This window comes from Oncorhynchus clarkii, chromosome 25, assembly GCF_045791955.1.
Source record: "Oncorhynchus clarkii lewisi isolate Uvic-CL-2024 chromosome 25, UVic_Ocla_1.0, whole genome shotgun sequence".
NCBI classification, from domain to species: Eukaryota; Metazoa; Chordata; class Actinopteri; order Salmoniformes; family Salmonidae; genus Oncorhynchus; species Oncorhynchus clarkii.
In genome coordinates this window covers 35823771-35846743 of record NC_092171.1, presented here as the reverse complement: position 1 = coordinate 35846743, position 22973 = coordinate 35823771, and the positions used below count along the sequence as shown (strand labels likewise).

Genomic DNA, 22973 nt, shown 5'->3' with positions numbered 1-22973 from the left:
ACAGACTTATATCTATCCTACCCTGCCTTTCTAAGGTCTTCGATAGCCACGTCAACAATCAGATTACCGACCATTTCGAATCCCACCATACCTTCTCCGCAATGCAATCTGGTTTCAGAGATGGTCATGGGTGCACCTCAGCCACGCTCAAGGTCCTAAACGATATCTTAACCGCCATCGATAAGAAACAATACTGTGCAGCCATATTCATTGACCTTGCCAAGGCTTTCGACTCTGTCAATCACCACATCCTCATCGGCAGACTCGATAGCCTTGGTTTCTCAAATGAATGCCTCGCCTGGTTCACCAACTACTTCTCTGATAGAGTTCAGTGTGTCAAATCGGAGGGCCTGTTGTCCGGGCCACTGGCAGTCTCTATGGTGGTACCACAGGGTTAAATTCTTGGACCGACTCTCTTCTCTGTATACATCAATGATGTCGCTCTTGCTGCTAGTGAGTCTCTGATCCACCTCTACACAGACGACACCATTCTGTATACTTCTGGCCCTTCTTTGGACACTGTATTAACAACCCTCCAGACGAGCTTCAATGCCAGACAACTCTCCTTCCGTGGCCTCCAATTTCTCTTAAATACAAGTAAAACTAAATGCATGCTATTCAACCGATCGCTGCCCGCACCTGCCCGCCCGTCCAACATCACTACTCTGGACGGTTCTGACTTAGAGTATCTGGACAACTACAAATACCTAGGTGTCTGGTTAGACTGTAAACTCTCCTTCCAGACTCATATCAAACATCTCCAATCCAAAGTTAAATCAAGAATTGGCTTCCTATTTCGTAACAAAGCATCCTTCACTCATGCTGCCAAACATACCCTTGTAAAACTGACCATCCTATCGATCCTCAACTTCGGCGATGTAATTTACAAAATAGCCTCCAATACCCTACTCAATAAATTGGATGCAGTCTATCACAGTGCCATTCATTTTGTCACCAAAGACCCATATACTACCCACCACTGCGACCTGTACGCTCTCATTGGCTGGCCCTCGCTTCATACTCATCGCCAAACCCACAGGCTCCAGGTCATCTACAAGACCCGGCTAGGTAAAGGCCCACCTTATCTCAGCTCGCTGGTCACCATAGCAGCACCCACCTGTAGCACGCGCTCCAGCATGTATATCTCTTTGGTCACCCCCAAAACCAACCAACCTGTACATAGCCCATCTATAATTTAGCCCAAACAACTACCTCTCCCCCTACTGTATTTATTTATTTTGCTCCTTTGGACCCCATTATTTCTATCTCTACCTTGCACATTCTTCCACTGCAAATCTACCATTCCAGTGTTTTACTTGCTATATTGTATTTACTTTGCCACCATGGCCTTTTTTTTGCCATTACCTCCCTTATCTCACCGAAATTGCTCACATTGTATATAGATTTATTTTTCTACTGTATTATTGACTGTATGTTTGTTTTACTCCATGTGTAACTCTGTGTTGTTGTATGTGTCGAACTGCTTTGCTTTATCTTGGCCAGGTCGCAATTGTAAATGAGAACTTGTTCTCAACTTGCCTACCTGGTTAAATAAAGGTAAAATAAATAAATAAATAAAATAGAAAATTGTAAATTAGTATTGTAGATGGAAACGACAAATTTTTAATGGAATATCTACGTAGGCGTTCAGAGGCCCATTATCAGCAACCATCACTCCTTTGTTCCAATGGCATTTGTGTTAGCTAATCCAAGTTTATCATTTAAAAAGGCTAATTGATCATTAGAAAACCCTTTTGCAATTATGTTAGCACAGCTGAAAACTGTTGTTCTGAATAAAGAAGCAATAAAACTGGCCTTCTTTAGACTAGTTGAGTATCTGGAACATCTGCATTTGTGGGTTTGTGGGTTCGATGATATTCCATTAAAAATCAGCCATTTCCTGCTACAATAGTCATTTACAACATTAACAACGTCTAGACTGTATTTCCGATCAATTTGATGATATTTTAATGGACAAAAAAATTGTATTTCTTTCGAAAACAAGGACATTTCTAAGTGACCCCAAACTTTTGAACAGTGTATATCGCCATATTTTTAACTTTCATCTTTTAACTAGGTAACTATGGGAGTGAGATTGATGGTGTGACCAAAGTCAAGTCGAGTAGCGGGAAGAAGAGTGGGGGAGACGGAGATGAAGAGGAGACAGAGCTGATCCATGGATCTAGTGATGAAGAGGAGGGAGATGATGACAATGACCTGGTCTCAGTGTCCACCACCCCGCCGATGAAACCAGTCATCACCGACAGGTCAGATGCTAACAGACACATTAGATAATGACCTGGTCTCAGTGTCCACCATCCTGCCCATGAAACCAGTCATCATCGACAGGTCAGATGCTAACAGACACATTAGATAATGACCTGGTCTCAGTGTCCACCATCCCGCCCATGAAACCAGTCATCACCGACAGGTCAGATGCCAACAGACACATTAGACAATGACCTGGTCTCAGTGTCCACCATCCCGCCCATGAAACCAGTCATCACCGACAGGTCAGATGCCAACAGACACATTAGACAATGACCTGGTCTCAGTGTCCACCATCCTGCCCATGAAACCAGTCATCACCGACAGGTCAGATGCTAACAGACACATTAGACAATGACCTGGTCTCAGTGTCCACCATCCTGCCCATGAAACCAGTCATCACCGACAGGTCAGATGCTAACAGACACATTAGATAATGACGTGGTCTCAGTGTCCACCATCCTGCCCATGAAACCAGTCATCACCGACAGGTCAGATGCCAACAGACACATTAGACAATGACCTGGTCTCAGTGTCCACCATCCTGCCCATGAAACCAGTCATCACCGACAGGTCAGATGCTAACAGACACATTAGATAATGACCTGGTCTCAGTGTCCACCATCCTGCCCATGAAACCAGTCATCACCGACAGGTCAGATGCCAACAGACACATTAGACAATGACCTGGTCTCAGTGTCCACCACCCCGCCGATGAAACCAGTCATCACCGACAGGTCAGATGCTAACAGACACATTAGACAATGACCTGGTCTCAGTGTCCACCATCCTGCCCATGAAACCAGTCATCACCGACAGGTCAGATGCCAACAGACACATTAGACAATGACCTGGTCTCAGTGTCCACCATCCCGCCCATGAAACCAGTCATCACCGACAGATCAGATGCCAACAGACACATTAGACAATGACCTGGTCTCAGTGTCCACCATCCTGCCCATGAAACCAGTCATCACCGAGAGGTCAGATCTAGGGTTGCAAAATTCTGGGAACTTTCAATAACTTCCCTGGTTTTCCAGAAATCCTGGTTGGAGGATTCTGGGTTTCCTGCTTATTCCCTCCTGATTCAGGGGAATTCAACCGGGATTTTGGAAAAACTAGTGAATTTATTCAAGTTCCTAGAATTTTGCAACCCTAGTCAAATCCCAAAAGATTCATTAGCAGAGTACCCCAGCATGTCAAGCTGGTTGAAAGGAAGTTATTTCTGGTTGTGAACTAGATCTAATGACAATCGTTTCAGCTAGTTTTCCTGCCGGGATTGTTGTTTTAGATTCTCTGCAACTGAATCGTAAGTCTCAGTAGGTCAGGTTTCATTCATTCACACTTTTTGTGCATCTCAAACTTTCAGAAACTATTTCCACCTGCCTTACTTTGAGAGGAAGCCGTGTATTTATATCAAGAGCTGGTGGCAGGACCAGAGAAGAAGACTGTACAATGCCAACCTTATAGACAACATTGCCGATAAACTGGTGGGTCAATCAATCACTGTTATCCAATTGAAATGTGTAAGAATGACATTAGTAAAACGTAATAAATAGTTCCGTTACAAACATTCTTAAAACATCAGAGTAATGTTATATCATGTCTATAACACTGTGTCAACAGGAGGAGGGTCTGAACGATGTTCAGGAGGTCATTAAGACAGAGAAGGCATATCCTGAACGCAGACTGAGAGGGGTCTTGGAGGATCTCAGCAATGGATGCAGGTCTCTACTGACCCTTTAACCCTACTGAGGTCTACTGGCTCTATACTGATAACCCTACTGAGTCCTACTGGCTCTATACTGATAACCCTACTGAGTCCTACTGGCTCTATACTGATAACCCTACTGAGTCCTACTACTGGCTCTATAATGATAACCCTACTGAGTCCTACTGGCTCTATACTGATAACCCTACTGAGTCCTACTGGCTTTATACTGATAACCCTACTCAGTCCTACTGGCTCTGTACTGATAACCCAACTGAGTCCTACTGGCTCTATACTGATAACCCTACTGAGTCCTACTGGCTCTATACTGATAACCCTACTGAGTCCTACTGGCTCTATACTGATAACCCTACTGAGTCCTACTACTGGCTCTATAATGATAACCCTACTGAGTCCTACTACTAGCTCTATACTGATAACCCTACTGAGTCCTACTGGCTCTATACTGATAACCCTACTGAGTCCTACTGGCTCTATACTGATAACCCTACTGAGTCTTACTCGCTCTATACTGATAACTCTACTGAGTCCTACTGGCTCTATACTGATAACCCTACTGAGTCATACTACTGGCTCTATACTGATAACCCTACTGAGTCCTACTGGCTCTATACTGATAACCCTACTGAGTCCTACTGGCTCTATACTGATAACCCAACTGAATCCTACTACTTGCTCTATACTGATAACCCTACTGAGTCCTACTGGCTCTATACTGATAACACTACTGAGTCCTACTGGCTCTATAATGATAACACTACTGAGTCCTACTGGCTCTATACTGATAACCCTACTGAGTCCTAATGGCTCTATACTGATAACACTACTGAGTCCTACTGGCTCTATACTGATAACCCTACTGAGTCCTACTGGCTCTATACTGATAACCCTACTGAGTCCTACTGGCTCTATACTGACCCTTTATCACTACTGATTACTACTACTGGCTCGGTACTGTCTTACTCAATTCCTTGTTTTTAGGAGGACATTGTCTGTATCCCGTAATCCCTGGTCAAAAGTAGTGCACTATATAGGGTTTAGGGTGTCATTTCGGGTACCATTGACTGACATTTAATGATTTTTTTTCCCCCAGTCAATTTCTGACTCTGGCTAACAAGGACCAAAACCAGACTGGGAGGACCAAGCTGGACAAAGAGAGACTCAAGTCCTGCATGAGGGAACTGGTACGGCGCACATGATCCATGATTGTAATGTTTCTATATATAATTCTCTGTCACATATTACACCTAGTCCTGGACTAAAAAGCTATTTCTACTGAGCCTGCTTTTTAGTTCAAGACTGGGATTGATCTGTGTCCAGGAAACAGGCCATTCATGTGGTGTGTCAGTGGTAAAAAAAAGTGTACTTGTCTCATTGTGTTTGCTTTTAGGAGAACTTAGGTCAGCAGGCTAAGACCATCAGGACACAGGTGAAGAAGAACACAGTGAGGGATAAGATCAAGCTGGTGCAGAACTTTCTCCACAAGCTCAGGTTCCTAGCTGATGAGGTAAGTAAGGAAGGAGTGTATATACGATACGTATACAGTAGTTAATCAATCTAAACTATTGATTACATTCCAGAGGTCTTTGTTCATCTTTCTTTTCCTTTATATTGTGTATATTTGTTGAATGATTGTTTTTGGTTGTTTTTTCTTTACCCTGATTGCACTATAAATGTCCCTATTGGGACAGTAAATATATTACAGATTGATTGATTGGTTGACTGACTGACTGATGTGTAATTGCAGCCGCAGCACAGCATCCCTGACATCTACATCTGGATGATGAGTAATAACAAGCGAATCGCCTACGCCCGTGTCCCCTCCAAAGACATCCTGTACTCCGGGGTGGACGAGGAGACTGGGAAGGACTGTGGCAAAGTCAAAACCATCTTCCTTAAGGTCTTTGAATAGTTATTCTACATCCAAAACCAAAAGCCTATTTCCTCGTCCAGTGTGTGCTTATTGATTTAGTTTGAAATCCCCTAAAATTAATAATTACAGCCATTCCCATTTCAGTTTTCACTTGTTCTGAACCACTGGTGCTGTGTCCATCTGATTTCCATTCATGTGTTTGCCTCATCATGCCCAGCTGCCTGGTAAGAAGGGCTTTGGGGCAGCTGGCTGGACAGTGCAGGCTAAGACAGAGATCTACCTGTGGCTGGGTCTGAACCGTCAGAGGAAAGACTTCCTGTCTGGTCTGCCCAATGGCTTCGAGGAGAACAAGATGCTGAAAGGACCTGGCTCGCAGTCTGCTCCTCCCATCAGCCTCACATACATGAGTAAGAGGGACTGAGAGACAGATGGCGTCCGATTCACCACATATATCACTATGCATATGGAAAACTAGAGAATCCCATTGATTACATTAACAGCGGTCTAGACACATGAGTATGGGAGACGGTGATGTCCCATGCATGTGCCACACATATCCACATATAACATAGAAATAGAGTGATTAGAAAGGACAGATCCCTCAGACTTACCCTGGTGGTCTCTGATCGGTCTGTGCTTTATAGCAAACTCCCCTATGGTGGTTGTCATCCCTGATGTTCCTCAGGGAGCGTTGACTTGAATGGGAATGTCTTTTTTAGTAGTTCAAATTCTATTCACATATTGTATCACTACGAATAAGGGAAGCTAGAGAATCCCATTGATAAATGCCCCCCCCCCCTCTCTTCCACAGTGAAGCAGATCTTTCAGCTGAGGGTCCATATGTACCAGGCTCGCAGCCTGTTTGCGGCAGACAGCAGCGGCCTCTCTGACCCCTTCGCCAGGGTCTTCTTCTCCACACACAGCCAGGTCACAGAGGTAGGACAACTAGATTTGTTTGTTTTGTTTATTTGTTAAAAAATACAGTGATTCCACAAATATCACTTTCTATCATCTTTAAAGTAATTTAAGTATAAGAATAACAGAATGGTGAACGAGAGTAACAAGATGGGTTGTGAATGAATGAATAAATTAATGATTGTCACTATCCGCCCAGGTGTTGAATGAGACACTGTGTCCCACCTGGGACCAGCTGATGGTGTTTGACAACGTAGAACTGTTCGGAGAGGTTGGCGAACTCAGGGACGACCCTCCTATAATCGTCATAGAAATCTATGACCAGGACACGGTGGTAAGCACGATGCCTGGTCAGAATCCAGACCCCGTCTTTCCTTGCTGCTCCAGTCATCTAGTAACATAAATGACATGTCATTCAAAGGAGTCTCTGCATTTGAATGAGGTCCTGTAGATACAGTAGTAGGTGCTTTGTTAGCATCATTGTCAAGTAATGTTGCAACTTATATGTTTATCTGATTTTACAGAATTGATATGAATTATATTTGAAAGAATGTATATGTTTACTCAACTGATGATCTGATATCTATTCCTGAACATAAACACCATTGTTTTGGATGACCCTGGCTCGGGATAAGTAGAGTGTGAATTGAATTCTGATTGAAGTCTGGAAGTAGTGGAAGAGAGCATTATGCCCCGAGGCAGGGCTCTCCTAGCCTCGTACGAACCATGCTGATCTCGCGAGCTTACGAGATCTTACGAGATCTGATCAGGATAATTTGTACGAGGCTAGTGCTCTCCAACCCTGTTCCTGGAGAGCTACCCTCATGTAGGTCTTTGCTCCAGTTCTAACTAACCTGATATGGATTCAGCTTATCAACTAGATAATTATCAGGTGTGAATCAGGTGTAAATCAGGTGTGCTTGATTAGGGTTGGAGCGGAAACATACAGGACGGTAGCTCTCCAGGAACAGGTTTGTAAGAGCCTTGGACCAAGGCATGCAAGAGGTATAAGATCTAACTGGAAAGACCCATTCACTGGACATCAGCCTTACCCCTCTTGCATTCCTTCAATGGAAGATTTTTGCTTATGCGGTACAGTGGTTATGTTTGAGTGTCGTTTCCATAATTTTTTTTCAGCCTGGTCCCAGATCGTTTCTGAAGTGTGTGCGTATAGCTAACTCCTAAAGTCAAGTTGGCAAAACTGTACAAACAGATCTGGGACCAGGCTAGTTGATTTTCATTGTTCTGTTGTATCATCTTGAGCTTTGAAGCATGTGCATTGTCAAGCCATGCATCTTTGTTGGGTAAGCTAATACCATACTTAACCTATTGATGAAGGATGTGGCATGAACACCCTCTATTGTATTCACGCTACTGTTTTTTAAATATCAAATTGTTCTATTAAAACGCTTGTAATGTGAACACCGGCCAATTTCCTCAGATTGTAGATTGAAATACTGTACTAAGAGACCATTCTTTCAAATATTTAAACCTTAATTCATAATTGTGGACATGGTGTGGTCCTTGATTTATCAAAGCAGGTTCAGGATTATATTTTGATTGTCTTCCTGTTATGTTATGACGTGACTCCAGGGAAAAGCAGAGTTCATGGGCAGGACTTTTGCCAAGCCCATAACCAAGATGGCTGACGAACACTACGGACCTCCACGTTTCCCTCCCCAACTAGAGTACTACCAGATCTATAGGGGGAACTGCGCCGCTGGAGAAATGCTGGCGGCCTTCGAACTGCTGCAGGTGAGCTGGCAATAGATCAACCCCAACATTATTTGTCCCAAAGTGGAGGGAAATTGATTGTGGGACAAGTAAATGTAGAAGTTTTACTTTCAAAGTTTATGTATTCTGAGATTTCCTAGGTTAATAATAGTAAAACTAAATATTATTTCTGCCAGTCACGTGACAATAGATTATTTGATTAGACCCAAATGAATCAGTAATGTTGATGTCTGTAACGTCTGTTCATGATTCAGATTGGTCCGCATGGTAAAGCTGACCTGCCGCCCATCGACGGTCCCACAGACATGGACCGTGGTCCCATCCTACCTGTCCCTCTGGGCATCAGACCAGTCCTCAGCAAGTACAGGATCGAGGTGGGAGTTAACCTCCTCTTAGTGTACAGGAAGTGTGTCAATATTGCTGTAACATTTAGGAAATGCTTATGTACTGCTTATGAATGGGTGTTAGGAATGGGTTATGAATGCGTTATGAATATGTTATGCATGTGTCATAAATGTGTTATGAATGGGTATGAACAGGTTATGAATGGTTATGAATATGTTATGAATGAGTCATGAAAAGGTAATGAATGTGTCATTAATGGTTATGAAGGCCTGATGTAGGTACCCTTTAAATAAAGTGTTACTGAAATGTTCCCCTTTTCCAGGTGCTGTTCTGGGGGCTCAGGGACCTGAAGAGGGTCAACCTAGCTGCGGTGGACAGGCCTCGTGTGGACATAGAATGTGCCGGTAAAGGGGTCCAGTCTTCCCTGATCCAGAACTACAAGAAAAATCCTAACTTCGGCACCCTGGTTAAGATGTTTGAGGTGGTAAGTTCTCTTTAAAATCATTCCATCATTCAACTGGTTCTCGCCTAATAACAACCAAAATAGGACGACTTTCCCATGAAGTTGTGATATTGTCATGAAAACTAAATCTTTACCTTACTGTAACAGAGATCCGTTGGTTGTAATGTGGTTATATGAAGTTTTCTCAACCAGAAAACTGTTTTACAACAAGGAAATTACACAATTAAGATACCATGTGCCAAATGTGACCCATTAATTTCCTGTGAACTTACGTTCTCCAGGATCTGCCTGAGAATGAGCTGCTCCACCCTCCCCTGAACATCAGAGTGGTGGACTGCAGAGCGTTCGGTCGCTACACCTTAGTGGGGAACCATGCTGTCACCACACTACGCAAGTTCATCTACCGGGCAGCAGACAAGGAAGCCAACAACTGGAACACTCAAGGTACAAACACATGCAGACACACACACACACACACACACATGCATCCCTCATAGTGCCCTTATACTTTGCCCAGGTCGGGAAGATAAATTAGTTGTACAAATGTCACTCATGCGGTCTTTGTCCTCCACCAGAGGAGATCATTGTCAACTACGAGCCAGAACCCTCCATCAAGAAGATGGAGACCATGGTTAAGCTGGACTCTGTAAGATCTCATCACACCATTATGTTCATGTTCATTTGAATAATAAACTTGAATAAAAACCTCCTGAGTTGTAATATGGCCGATATGTTTTGTGGTCTTTTTCAGGGGTCTGATGCAGTGGTTAAAATTGAGGTAGGTGTTACGACGTCTCATTTGTAGGTGAATGTTTATTTGTTAAAGGTCGTACAGTAGTTTAAAATAGTAAAAGGGATATTGCAACCTATTAATCTAACCTGACATCGATGTTGTAGGAGGATGATAAGGGAGGGAAGAAGAAGAAGAGAAAGAAGGGAGGAGACGAGGTGGAGGAGGAAGAGTTTGATGAGAGCATGTTGGATTGGTGGTCAAAGTACTTCGCCTCGATCGAAACTCTGATGGAGGTGAGGCCATCCGTGAAAATGGCATTGTTATTTTTTATGTACAGACTGTAAACTTGTATACAATTAGACATCATTATCATCTTATGCGGCAGGGTAGCCTAGTGGTTAGAGCGTTGGACTAGTAACCGGAAGGTTGCAAGGTCAAACCCCCGAGCTGACAAGGTACAAATCTGTTGTTCTGCCCCTGAACAGGCAGTTAACCCACTGTTCCTAGGCTGTCATTGAAAATAAGAATTTGTTCTTAAATGACTTGCCTAGGTAAAATAAAATAAATTATGGCTACATTTGGATACTCGTGAATTCATTTTTAAAGGGATCCTTTCTGTGTATTTCATATTTCATTGGTTTGTGTGTGACTCGGTAGATTCTCAAGGCTCAGGAGGCAGCTATGGCAGATGCTGAGGAGAAAGAGGACCAAGATATTTCTGCTGAGGGTGGAGGTAACAAATGCAATCCTACACTGTGAAAAACACCAGAGCAGTAGATCTAGCACATCTCTGATTTATCTATACATGTTTTATAGAAATATACATATTTTTATGTATCTTCAATATGTTATCATGTTAAGGTTGCTGATGTTTATTCATTTGGTAGAGATTGAAAATGTAGATACCATAGATGCAGACAAACCTTAAAGTATTGTAGATAGTCCAGCATAATCATGAATCTTTGCATATTGATAATTGGACTTTAAAGTAGAAAGTAATTATTGCAGTCGAAGGGAATTATCAGCTTGTGTACTATGTTCACTACTATGTCACTACTATACAGTATGTGCTGTCCTCTTGGAATCAGGACAACCCATACCACTAATCCTTCCCAATATCCCTGACCTCTCTGTCATAGTTCATCTCTGCATTCATTTACACAGACACAAATCCATTATGCCGGTCATGAAAGTTGGCTATGAAAAATATGAACAATGTTACGAATAAAACACACATAAATAGTTAAGTATAGCTTTGAATTAACATGATACATAAAACAGTTTATATAAAACTAACTTAAACAAATATTTTTGGAATCCCAAATGCAGTATTTTGCAGAGATTGTGTACAAAGTTTTTGACCTATTGGCTAAATGTTGTATTAGTTATTCTGAAAGATCTGTTGCACTGGCATTCACAGTGGCGATTTCAACATGAACATATTGGTAGGGCAAACTTAATCAATAAAGCTCATGATATGCATCGAAACCAGTACACTACACCAGCTACACATTGAATGCACTAATAACCAATCCCAAAAATGTGTTTTGAGCCACACACAAACATTATAATGTTTGGGTTATGATCTGTTTTTGGCTACTTCCCATATCTTTAACTCTTATTGCATGGAAGACCATGACAGTCGCACACTTTTATTGTCAACTAGCTAGTAATCAGTCTGCAATATTGCAACACTGCATACGTCTGCTAGTTACAAAGGGGCCCGGTTAACAATATGTAACATTTATAACGCTATTCCCTCACTTCATCTATTGCACAGCTCCAGTTTCATGAAAGATACAGTGGCTTGCGAAAGTAATGCCCTTTGGCATTTTTCCTATCTCCCACATGCCTTTTGGCAAACACCAAACATGTTTGCTTTTTTTTCTTTAAGCAATGGCTTTTTTCTGGCCACTCTTCCGTAAAGCCCAACTCTGTGGAATGTACGGCTTAAAGTGGTCCTATGGATACTCCAATCTCTGCTGTGGAGCTTTGCAGCTTCTTCAGGGTTATCTTTGGTCACTTTGTTGCCTCTCTGATTAATGCCCGCCTTGCCTGGTCCGTGTGTTTTGGTGGGCGGCCCTCTCTTGGCAGGTTTGTTGTGGTGCCCTATTCTTTCATTTTTTAATAATGGATTTAATGGTGCTCCATAGGATGTTAAAAGTTTCAGATATTTTTTTATAACCCAACCCTGATCTGTACTTCTCCCCAACTTCATCCCTGACCTGTTTGGAGAGCTCATTGGTCTTCATGGTGCCGCTTGCTTGGTGTTGCCACTTGCTTAGTGGTGTTGCAGACTCTGGGGTATCTCAGAACTGGTGTATATTTATTGAGATCATGTGACAGATCATGTGACACTTAGATTGCACACAGGTGGACTTTATTTAACTAATTATGTGACTTCTGAAGATAACTGGCTGCACCAGGTCTTATTTAGGGGCTTCATAGCAAAGGGGGTGAATACATATGGACACACCACTTTTCATTTTTCCTTTTTATTTTATTTTCTGAAACAAGTTATATTCTTAATTTCACTTCACCAATTTGGACTATTTTGTGTATGTCCATTACATGAAAATCCAATAAAAATCTATTTAAATTAAATGTTGTAATGCAACAAAATAGGAAAAACGCCAAGGGGGATGAATACTTTTGCAAGGCACTGTATTTATAACTAACCCTTCTTCTACATGTAGTTCTATTGGTATTACAGTCTGCCATCAAACATCAACACTGTAGCCTATAGGCTATTATAGCCAGCCTACCTCAGATGCTAGCCACTGCTCCATGATCCACCACCAACCACTCCACTTGAATCTTCTATAACAGCTTGCTTTATTTTAATGGATGACCATATTTTCAAGTTTAGGTGGCTAACGAGCACCAATACGTTTTATCTCTACATTTCCTTCATAACGCTAAAGTTTGAAAGTGATTTGCTTGGACATAGTTAAGCTTGTCGACATGTTTCAGCTAGCTAAGTTACCTAGGTTGAAGACTAATTTCTCTGTCTCCACTCCACCACGAGCGAGGCTAAAACAGCTGCATTTAGGAGCTGCCTTAAAACCTCTTAAATGTAATGGCAAAATGTTGATTTCTGCCTAAATAAACATACCCAAAACGAACTACTATTCATGTGTAATTACAAAGTGACACATGTCTGTAAATTAGATAATTCCAGTGCTATTGCAATCCCTAAATGCTAGTTGTTCAGTATAAAAACACAATTTCTACCATATCAACCTCACCATTGTGGTGGTGTTATGGGGTATCCAGGGTACATTCAAGTGTCCTTTCAACCTCTCCAAAGTGTCAGAATGTGGTAATTGCACTGTTGTTGCACACTGGATGTGCCTAAAAGTTATTGTTCACTATAATAACTAAATCTCTACAACACCAACCTCTCTCAAACATTGTGGTGGTGTCGGGGGACATACCGGGGATATCCAAGTGTTTTTTCAACCTCTCCAAAGTGCCTGAATGTTTAGCCTGGGCATGTCCAATGTATTGGTCCCACATACAAATAAATTGTTTACAAAAACAATATAAAAGCAACAGAGTTACATAAAAAATATGTATAAACATTTCTTATCAAACACAAACCTTCACTAAAAAAGGTGCAAAAATATAAATAAGCTGAACTATTTCCAAATGGCATTCATGTTGTTTTTACATCCCAGGTGTAGATGATTAGATTTCACTTTCACCATAGCTTGTGCATGTCGTGATAGTCTTTGAAGCAGTCCCTCTCTGCCTGGAAACAAAAAGCGGACTGGTATTTCAGACAGAAGATGTGGCTTTTCACCCTTTTTTCCCCCCGGTGTTTTGTGCAATGTATGCTGTTCTTTCTTTTGTATTTGGCATGTATGTTGGATAGTGGCGCTCACCTTGAATGGGGTGTCTTGAGAGGGTCGTGAGGTTGCTTTGGGCCCCCAATTCAGCCATTTCCAACACCAGTTGCTCTCGGGAGGCCAACCGGGAGAGAGGGGTTTGACCTTTTGCTTTGGCCATCTGCTTGTGGAGAATGAAAGCGTTTACTGTAGCAATGTCCACAAAGTGGTCAACAAAAGTCTTATACCACTTCCTGGTCTGGTGGAGGACCTGGTAGTAGCCTATCAGAGCATCAGCTAGGTCGACATCCCCCATGCTGGCATTGTAGTCCTTCACAGAAACAGGAATGGGGACACTCTTCCTCACTCATGCTCCAATGGCATTTTTCATCCTTCTTGAGACATGGTCGTTATTGAATGCCTTATGCTGTGTGGTGAGCATGGTTACTTCCCTAGTGTCCTTCCCTTTCAAAAAAAGCAGCTTGTTAGTCCTGATCCAACGTATGGTCCCCCTCTCCACTGTCTTTGTCATGCTGTTTACCTTGGTCTCGGGGAAACCGATTCTGTTAGGACTAATGGTGCCATAAGCTCCTATTTTCTTTTTCAAGGGGTCTATGAAAAGTGGATGTAGAACCGTCAGATGGGGGGATTGACATAGCAGTGGGAGGTGAAGACCTTGGCCGTTCGGGGGCGCTTGCTGGGGAGGGGTGGCTCCCAAACGTCATCATTAAAATCCTCTGTATCCTCCACTCTGTGGTGAATAAAATAAAGGAGTATATTGTTGTTAAACACACACAATTACAGTTGACTAAATTTACAAAACAACAAGCCTAAACTATCTGTAAACTTTATTTAACTAGGCAAGTCAGGCAACACCGGCCAAACCCGGACGACTCTGGGCCAATTGTGCGCCGCCCTATGGGACTCACAATCACCACATAGAAGGTGTGAAGCGCAAACATACACACTATGCGAACAGTAACAGAGGCAGATGTGAGAACCACAAATAAACAATGACCATGAGAGTTTAGTGGCCTCTCCAATGACCATGAGAGTTTAGTGGCCTCTCCAATGACCATGAGAGTTTAGTGGCCTCTCCAATGACCATGAGAGTTTAGTGGCCTCTCCAAAGTTACAAGGATGAAACTTAGAACTAATATGAAACAAACAATAACTGCTTTGGAATTATATGACATTGAAATGACTTGTTACATAGGCCAATGTAAACTAAATCCAAAGCACGAAAAGTAGACAACTTATAAAAAACTAAATACATATAGTAAATGAGCTATATAAAGCCATGAAAATAATTTACTTACAGATCTAAAAGTGGATCCAATCCTCCTAGAAAGCAATCTTTGTTGGACGAGTCGAAAATCCTCTTTTTAGGTTCCTGTTCGATATTCTTCGTTTTTACCTCCCCCCCTTGAGAAGCCGTCTTTTATGCTAAAGCGATGAAATTAAAGCGATGAAATGTGTTTACAATGTAATGTAGCGTGCTCTGTGCGTTCCGTCTCTGAGCCAGGTAGTAGTAGTTCACATTACACATAAAAGGTTCTAGACCTTGCTTTGTCCCACCCAGGTCAAGTGCATATCCCTGGAAAGCTTATCTCATTGGCTACAGTACTGTCAAGGTGCCATAGTAGCCAATCCCCTGTGTAATGATTGCAGGCAACGTCATATTTGTGAGGCGCAAAGATATAGTCACTCCGTGGACATTCGATGTTGCCATTAAGTCATACATCATCAGGTAACATGGCAATAGGCTAGATTTGTTCCTACCAACCTAACGATTCATTTGATACCCCCCCATGTAGTTATAACTCAAACAAAGACCAAATCGAAGCTTACCTTGTAAGATGTTTGCTGTTTGGTGAAAACGTTGTTTATCAATAACGGTAGGTCACAGGAAGACAAATAATACTATGGGGACTTGACATTCATAAAACAAGAATACAATGGGAAAGCGACCACGTATACTTTATTAGATCAAGCAATTATTTAAATAAAATAACATTGGGTGTTAACTGTTGTATTGTTGTGACATGAAATAACAGAATTGCAAATCTCCTGGATATTGGTGGGGCTGTTCACTGACTCCTCCCTCACCCCTCACCCCTTGTTCCCTGACCTATACTCAGAGATCAAACCTGATGACTCTCCTGTCAAAGGAAAGAAAGGAAAAGGAAAGGACAAGAGGAGGCCTGGAGACATGCCAGAGAAGAAGAAGCACAAACTCAATGAGCTGCAGGTATGTGGCTACTCAATACCACCCAGCGAGCAAAACTGATTACATTGCCTTCAGAAACTATTCCTACCCCTTGACTTACTCCACATTTTGTTTTGTAATAGCCTGAATTCAAAATGGATTAAAAATATATATAATCTCACCCATCTACACACAATACCCCATAATGACAGTTAAAAATGAACAAATTTATAGAAAATGAAATACAGAAATATCTCATTTACATGAGTATTCACACCCTTGGGCCAATACTTTATAGAAACACCTTTGGCAGTGATTACTGCTGTGAGTCTTTTGGGGAGTAAGTCTAAGAGCTTCGCACACCTGAATTACAATATTTGCCCATTATTCTTTTTCAAATTCTTCAAGCTCTGTCAAGTTGATTATATGAATATATATATATAATAATATGTATCATTTTTTAACTAACCCCCCCCCTCCCTCTTCAGTTTTTTTTAAATACATTTTACATACATGGTACTTGTATATACAGCATTCACATAACAAAGATATTATATATACATACAGTACAGTGCATTCAGAAAGTATTCAGACCGCTTCATTTTCCCCACATTTTGTTATGTTACAGCCTTATTTTAAAATTGATTAAATTGTTTTTTCCCCCTCATCAATCTACACACAATACCCCATTATGACTAGGCAAAAACAGATTTTTAGAAATGTTTGCAAATTTATTAAAAATACAAAAATGAAATATTACATTTACATAAGTATTCAGACCCTTTACTCAGTACTTTGTTGAAGCACTTTTGGCAGCGATTACAGCATCAAGTCTTCTTGGTTATGACACTACAAGCTTTGCACACCTGTATTTGGGGAGTTTCTCCTATTCTTCTCTGCAGATCCTCTCAAGCTCTGTCAGGTTGGATGGGGAGCGTTGCTGCACAGCTATTTTCAGGTCTCTCCAGAGATGTTTGATTGGGTTCAAGTCCGGGGTCTAGCTGGGCCACTCAATGACATTCAGAGACTTCTCCTGCGTTGTCGTGGCTGTGTGCTTAGTGCTTAGGGTCGTTGTCCTGTTGGAAGGTGAACCTTCGCCCCAGTCTGAGGTCCTGAGTGCTCTGGAGCAGGTTTTCATCAAGGATCTCTCTGTACTTTGCTCCGTTCATCTTTCCCTTGATCCTGCCTAGTCTCCCAGTCCCTGCCACTGAAAAACATCACCACAGCATGATGCTGACACCACCATGGTGCCCGGTTTCCTCCAGACGTGACGCTTGGCATTCAGGGCAAAGAGTTCAAACTTGGGTTCATCAGACCAGAGAATCTTGTTACTCATGGCCTGAGAGTAATTTAGGTGCCTTGTGGCAAACTCCAAGCAGGCTGTCATGCGTCTTTTACTGAGGAGTAGCTTCCATCTGGTCACTCTACCACACAGGCCTGATTGGTGGAGTGCCGCAGAGATGGTTGTCCTTCTGGAAGGTTCTCCCATTTCCACAGAGGAACTCTGGATGCTCTGTCAGAGTGACCATCGAGTTCTTGGTCACCTCCCTGACCAAGGCCCTTCTCCCCCGATTGCTCAGTTTGGCCGGACGGCCAGCTCTAGTGTGTGTGTGTGTGTATGTGTGTATGTATGTATGTATGTATGCTTGCATTCAGAAAGTATTCTTACCCCTTCACTTTTTCCACGTTACAGCCTTGTTCTAAAATGGATAAAAAATCTATCAATCTACACACAATACCCCATAATGACAAAGCTAAAACAGGTTTTTAGAAATCTCTGCAAATGTATTAAAAATAAAAAATAGAAATACCTTATTGACCGAGGTATTCAGACCCTTTGCTATGGGACTCGACATTGAGCTCAGGTGTATCCTGCTTCCGTTGATCATCCCTGAGATGTTCCTACAACTTGATTGGAGTCCACCTGTGGTAAATTCAATTGATTGGACATGATTTGGAAAGTGAAGGGGTCTGAATACTTTCTGAATGTACTGTACACACACTGAGTATATAAAACATTAAGAACACCTGCTCTTTCCATGACATAGACTGACCACGTAAATCAAGGTGAATCCAGGTGAAAGCTATGATCCCTTATTGATGTCACTTCAGTCAGTGTAGATGAAGGGGTGGAGACAGGTGAAAGAAGGATTTTTAAGCCTTGAGACAAATGAGACATCAAATCAAATCAAATTTATTTATATAACCCTTCGTACATCAGCTGATATCTCATAGTGCTGTGCAGAAACCCAGCCTAAAACCCCAAACAGCAAGCAATGCAGGTGTAGAAGCACGGTGGCTAGGAAAAACTCCCTAGAAAGGCCAAAACCTAGGAAAAAACCTAGAGAGGAACCAGGCTATGTAGGGTGGCCAGTCCTCTTCTGGCTGTGCCGGGTGGAGATTATAACAGAACATGGCCAAGATGTTCAAATGTTCATAAATGACCAGCATGGTCAAATAATAATAATCACAGGCAGAACAGTTGAAACAGGAGTAGCAGCACGGCCAGGTAGACTGGGGACAGCAAGGAGTCATCATGTCAGGTAGTCCTGAGGCATGGTCCTAGGGCTCAGGTCCTCCAAGAGAGAAAAAGAGAATTAGAGAGAGCATACTTAAATTCACACAGGACACTGGATAGGACAGGAGAAGTACTCCAGATATAACAAACTGACCCTAGCCCCCCAAAACATAAACTACTGCAGCATAAATACTGGAGCCTGAGACAGGAGGGGTCAGGGGACACTGTGGCCCCATCCGATGACACCCCCAGACAGGGCCAAACAGGAAGGATATAACCCCACCCACTTTGCCAAAGCACAGCCCCCACACCATAGAGGGATATCTTCAACCACCAACCTACCATCCTGAGACAAGGCCGAGTATAGTCCACAAAGATCTCGAGCACGGCACAACCCAAGGGGGGGTGTCAACCCAGACATGGATTGTGCATGTGTGGCATTCGGAGGGTGAATGGGCAAGACACAAAATGTAAGTGCCTTTGAACAGGGTATGGTAGTAGGTGCCAGGCGTACCGGTTTGTGTCAAGAACTGCAACACTGCTGAGTTTTTCACACTCAACATGGGCCAGCATTCCTGTTTAACGCTTTTGACACCTTGTAGATTCCATGCCCTGATGAATGAAGGCTGTTCTGAGGGTATAAGGGTGAAACTCAATATTAGGAAGGTGTTCCTAATGGTTGGCATACTCAGTGTATATACATACATACACACATGCATACACACTGTATATACACGTTGCTAGACAGCCTATTTAAGTCTTGCCATAGATTTACAAGACGATTTAAGTCAAAACTGTAACTAGGCCACTCAGGAAGATTCAATGTTGTCTTCGTAAGCAACTCCAGTGTAGATTTGGCCTTGTGTTTTAGGTTATTGTTCTGCTGAAAGGTGAATTTGTCTCCCAGTGTCTGTTGGAAAGCAGACTGAACCAGGTTTTCTTCTAGGATTTTGCCTGTGCTTGTAGCTAGCTATATTCTGTATCTTTTTATCATCAAAAAAACCTTCATAGTCCTTACCGATGACAAGCATACCCCTAACTTAATGCACCCACCACCATGCTTGAAAATATGAAGAGTTGTTTTGTTGTGTTGGATTTGCCCCAAACATACTGTATAACGCATTGTATTTAGGACAAAACGTTAATTTCTTTGCCACATTTTTGCAGTAGTACTTAAGTGCCTTGTTGCAAACAGGATTCATGTTTTGGAATATTTTTATTCTGTACAAGCTTCCTTCTTTTACTCTGTAATGTAGGTTAGTATTGTGGAGTGACTACAGTATTGTTGATACAGCCTCAGTTTTCTCATATCACAACCATTGAACTGTAACTGTTTTGGCCTCATGGTGAAATCCCTGAGCGGTTTCCTTCCTCTATGGCAACTGAGTTAGGAAGGACACCTGTATCTTTGTAGAGTGTTTTGGTACACCATCCAAAGTGTAATTAATAACTTCACCATGCTCAAAGGGATATTCAGCGTCTGATTGTTTTATTCTTACACATCTGCCAATTGGTTCCCTTTTTTGCGAGGCATTGAAAATCATTCCTGGTCTTGAGGTTTAATCTGTGTCTGAAATACACTGCTCGATTGAGGGACCCTACAGATAATGTGTGGGATACAACAATGGAGTAGTCATTTAAAAGGATTGAACACTGAATGACTCCATGCAACTTATTATGTGACTTGTTAAGCACATTTTTACTCCTGAACTTATTTTGGCTTGCCAAAACAAAAGGGTTTGAATACATTTCAGCTTTAAATGTTTTATTAATTTCAAAAATGTTCTACAAACAAAATTCCACTGTGACATTATGGGGTATTGTGTGTAGATCAGTGACACAGAATCTCAATTTAACCCATTTTAAATTCAGGCTGGTCAAAACAGAAGTTTGGGCAAATACTGTATAATCTGTTTTTGTATTTCCTCATTAGGTGTACCCCAAGGAGTTGGAGAAGGAGTTTGATAACTTTGAAGACTGGCTTCACACCTTCAACCTGTTCAGAGGGAAGGCCGGAGACGACGACGACCAGAACATGGCGGATGAGGACAGGATTATTGGCAAATTCAAAGTAAAACCCCTTTTACACAGAGGGCCTTGCCTTCTTCTTACCTTCTTCTTTGTCGGCGACGGAAGAGAGAAGGAAGTAGACTGGTCTCAGGTCTTCTTGTGCTGTACATTAGATTCTGCCATAGTTGTTCAATGACTATAGGAGTTGTCTATTGGAGTTGTCTATAAGAGTTTTCTATAGGAGTTGTCTATTGGAGTTGTCTATAGGAGTTGTCTATAGGAGTTGTCTATAGGAGTTGTCTATAGGAGTTGTCTATAGGAGTTGTCTATACAGCATACAAATATCTGGAACCAGGTTAGGAAGAAAATGTACTGAGCATACGGAGTCCATTATTTTGTTGAATACCACACCCCACCCAATCCTAATATAGTGATGTGATATGAAATAACAGAGTTGCATGCAAAGGGTAAGACTACACGAAACACAGCCCTTATTTTAAGTGTTTATAAAATCCCCTATGGGAAAAATGAATGGTGGGAAAACGATTGGAAACATTTCCCTGTTTGACCGCTAGGTTTTATGGGTATTATGACACCTCCACTGTGACTCTCTATTTCAGTTGAATGTATCCCCCCCTTTCCAGAATCTAACACAATTGTGCATGTATGTTTGTGTTTCAGGGCTGTCTGTGCATGTACAAAGTGTTGGATTAGATGTGATTGTATTAACTCTGTGTGTATCTGTTTGTGTTTCAGGGTTCTCTGTGCATGTACAAGGTGTTGGACTAGATGTGATTGTATTTACTCTGTGTGTATCTGTTTGTGTTTCAGGGTTCTCTGTGCATGTACAAGGTGTTGGACTAGATGTGATTGTATTTACTCTGTGTGTATCTGTTTGTGTTTCAGGGTTCTCTGTGCATGTACAAGGTGTTGGACTAGATGTGATTGTATTAACTCTGTGTGTATCTGTGTGTTTCAGGGTTCTCTGTGCATGTACAAGGTGTTGGACTAGATGTGATTGTATTAACTCTGTGTGTATCTGTTTGTGTTTCAGGGTTCTCTGTGCATGTACAAGGTGTTGGACTAGATGTGATTGTATTAACTCTGTGTGTATCTGTTTGTGTTTCAGGGTTCTCTGTGCATGTACAAAGTGCCAGTGTCAGATGAGATGCAGAGGGAGATGGGCTTCGACTCCAACATGGGCATGTTCCAGAACATTCCAACCAACGACCCAATCAACGTTGTAGTCCGGGTCTATATCATCAGAGTATGTACACAACACAACAACACAAAACTACACTACACTGCACAACACTACACTACACTTCACTGTCTACACTTCACTACACTACACTGTACTAAGTACTACTTCCAATCCTACATTTCCGAATGAATCTGGGAAGCTACAGACAATGGACTATCCTGTGATTATTAACATGTAATGTCTTGATTGTCAAATAAAACCAAATAAACCGTTTTCTAAAGGCAACGGATCTGCATCCAGCGGATATCAATGGAAAAGCTGATCCGTACATCGCTATCAAACTAGGAAAGTCAGACATCAAAGACAAAGAGAACTACCTCTCCAAGCAACTCAACCCCATCTTTGGCAAGTAAGTGGAGAAACTCTTAATGCAACATTTCGTCCATTTCCACTAACATTCATGATGAATGAATGAAGTCTTAATTAATAGCAAACGAGCTAGCCAAGTAATTTACTCTGAAGACTGGCGCTGCTTGTATAGTTATAGCTTGCACATTTAAAGTGTAAACATTTTGAAAATAATAACCATAAGTTATGTCCAAAGACTTAAAAAATGTCATTTATTTTGAACCCATCAGATCTTTTGACATCGAAGCCACATTTCCCATGGACTCTACACTAACAGTATCCGTCTATGACTGGGACTTAGTGGGCACTGACGACCTGATTGGGGAGACTAAACTGGATCTGGAGAACCGTTACTACAGCAAGCACAGAGCCATATGTGGCCTCCCATCCAAATATGCCGTGTAAGTACTATTACAGTAGCCTGACGACTCACTAAATTCTTCCGCTGCTCTGTCGTTCGCTACATACTTTAGTCTGACACTGACATCATTGAAGTCATTTGTGGTGACGAGGGGCACGAGGGGCGTTTTACAAAACAAAGTCATCAGTGATTGGATCGTCTCTAACCAATCAGAGTATCAAAGCCAATGATGAATTCTCAAACCGCCACTTCACACACGTGTGTTCTGGCCCTGGAACAATCAGACAGCCCCAAATGTGTTTGCATCGGTGAAGGGTCGGTGAGGTATTCAGATCCAGACTCATTGCAGGGAAGAAATTAATGAGGTCAT

General features: G+C 42.0%; 1 protein-coding gene across 1 annotated transcript in view; it reads left to right on the top strand.

Annotated features, from left to right (window-relative positions):
* The window catches only part of LOC139383375 (otoferlin-like), a 44756-nt gene that overhangs the window by 15887 nt on the left and 5896 nt on the right, over positions 1-22973 (top strand). Inside the window, exons 12-33 of the mRNA XM_071127896.1 lie at positions 2078-2267; positions 3638-3758; positions 3895-3995; positions 5094-5184; positions 5391-5507; positions 5748-5900; positions 6091-6280; positions 6685-6809; positions 6988-7122; positions 8382-8543; positions 8777-8896; positions 9190-9351; positions 9612-9774; positions 9906-9976; positions 10082-10108; positions 10228-10356; positions 10721-10796; positions 16035-16144; positions 20554-20691; positions 21760-21897; positions 22116-22243; positions 22473-22643. Of these exons, the coding sequence (XP_070983997.1) occupies positions 2078-2267; positions 3638-3758; positions 3895-3995; positions 5094-5184; positions 5391-5507; positions 5748-5900; positions 6091-6280; positions 6685-6809; positions 6988-7122; positions 8382-8543; positions 8777-8896; positions 9190-9351; positions 9612-9774; positions 9906-9976; positions 10082-10108; positions 10228-10356; positions 10721-10796; positions 16035-16144; positions 20554-20691; positions 21760-21897; positions 22116-22243; positions 22473-22643 (2818 nt within the window). The remainder of the gene's footprint in view (positions 1-2077; positions 2268-3637; positions 3759-3894; positions 3996-5093; positions 5185-5390; positions 5508-5747; positions 5901-6090; positions 6281-6684; positions 6810-6987; positions 7123-8381; positions 8544-8776; positions 8897-9189; positions 9352-9611; positions 9775-9905; positions 9977-10081; positions 10109-10227; positions 10357-10720; positions 10797-16034; positions 16145-20553; positions 20692-21759; positions 21898-22115; positions 22244-22472; positions 22644-22973) is intronic.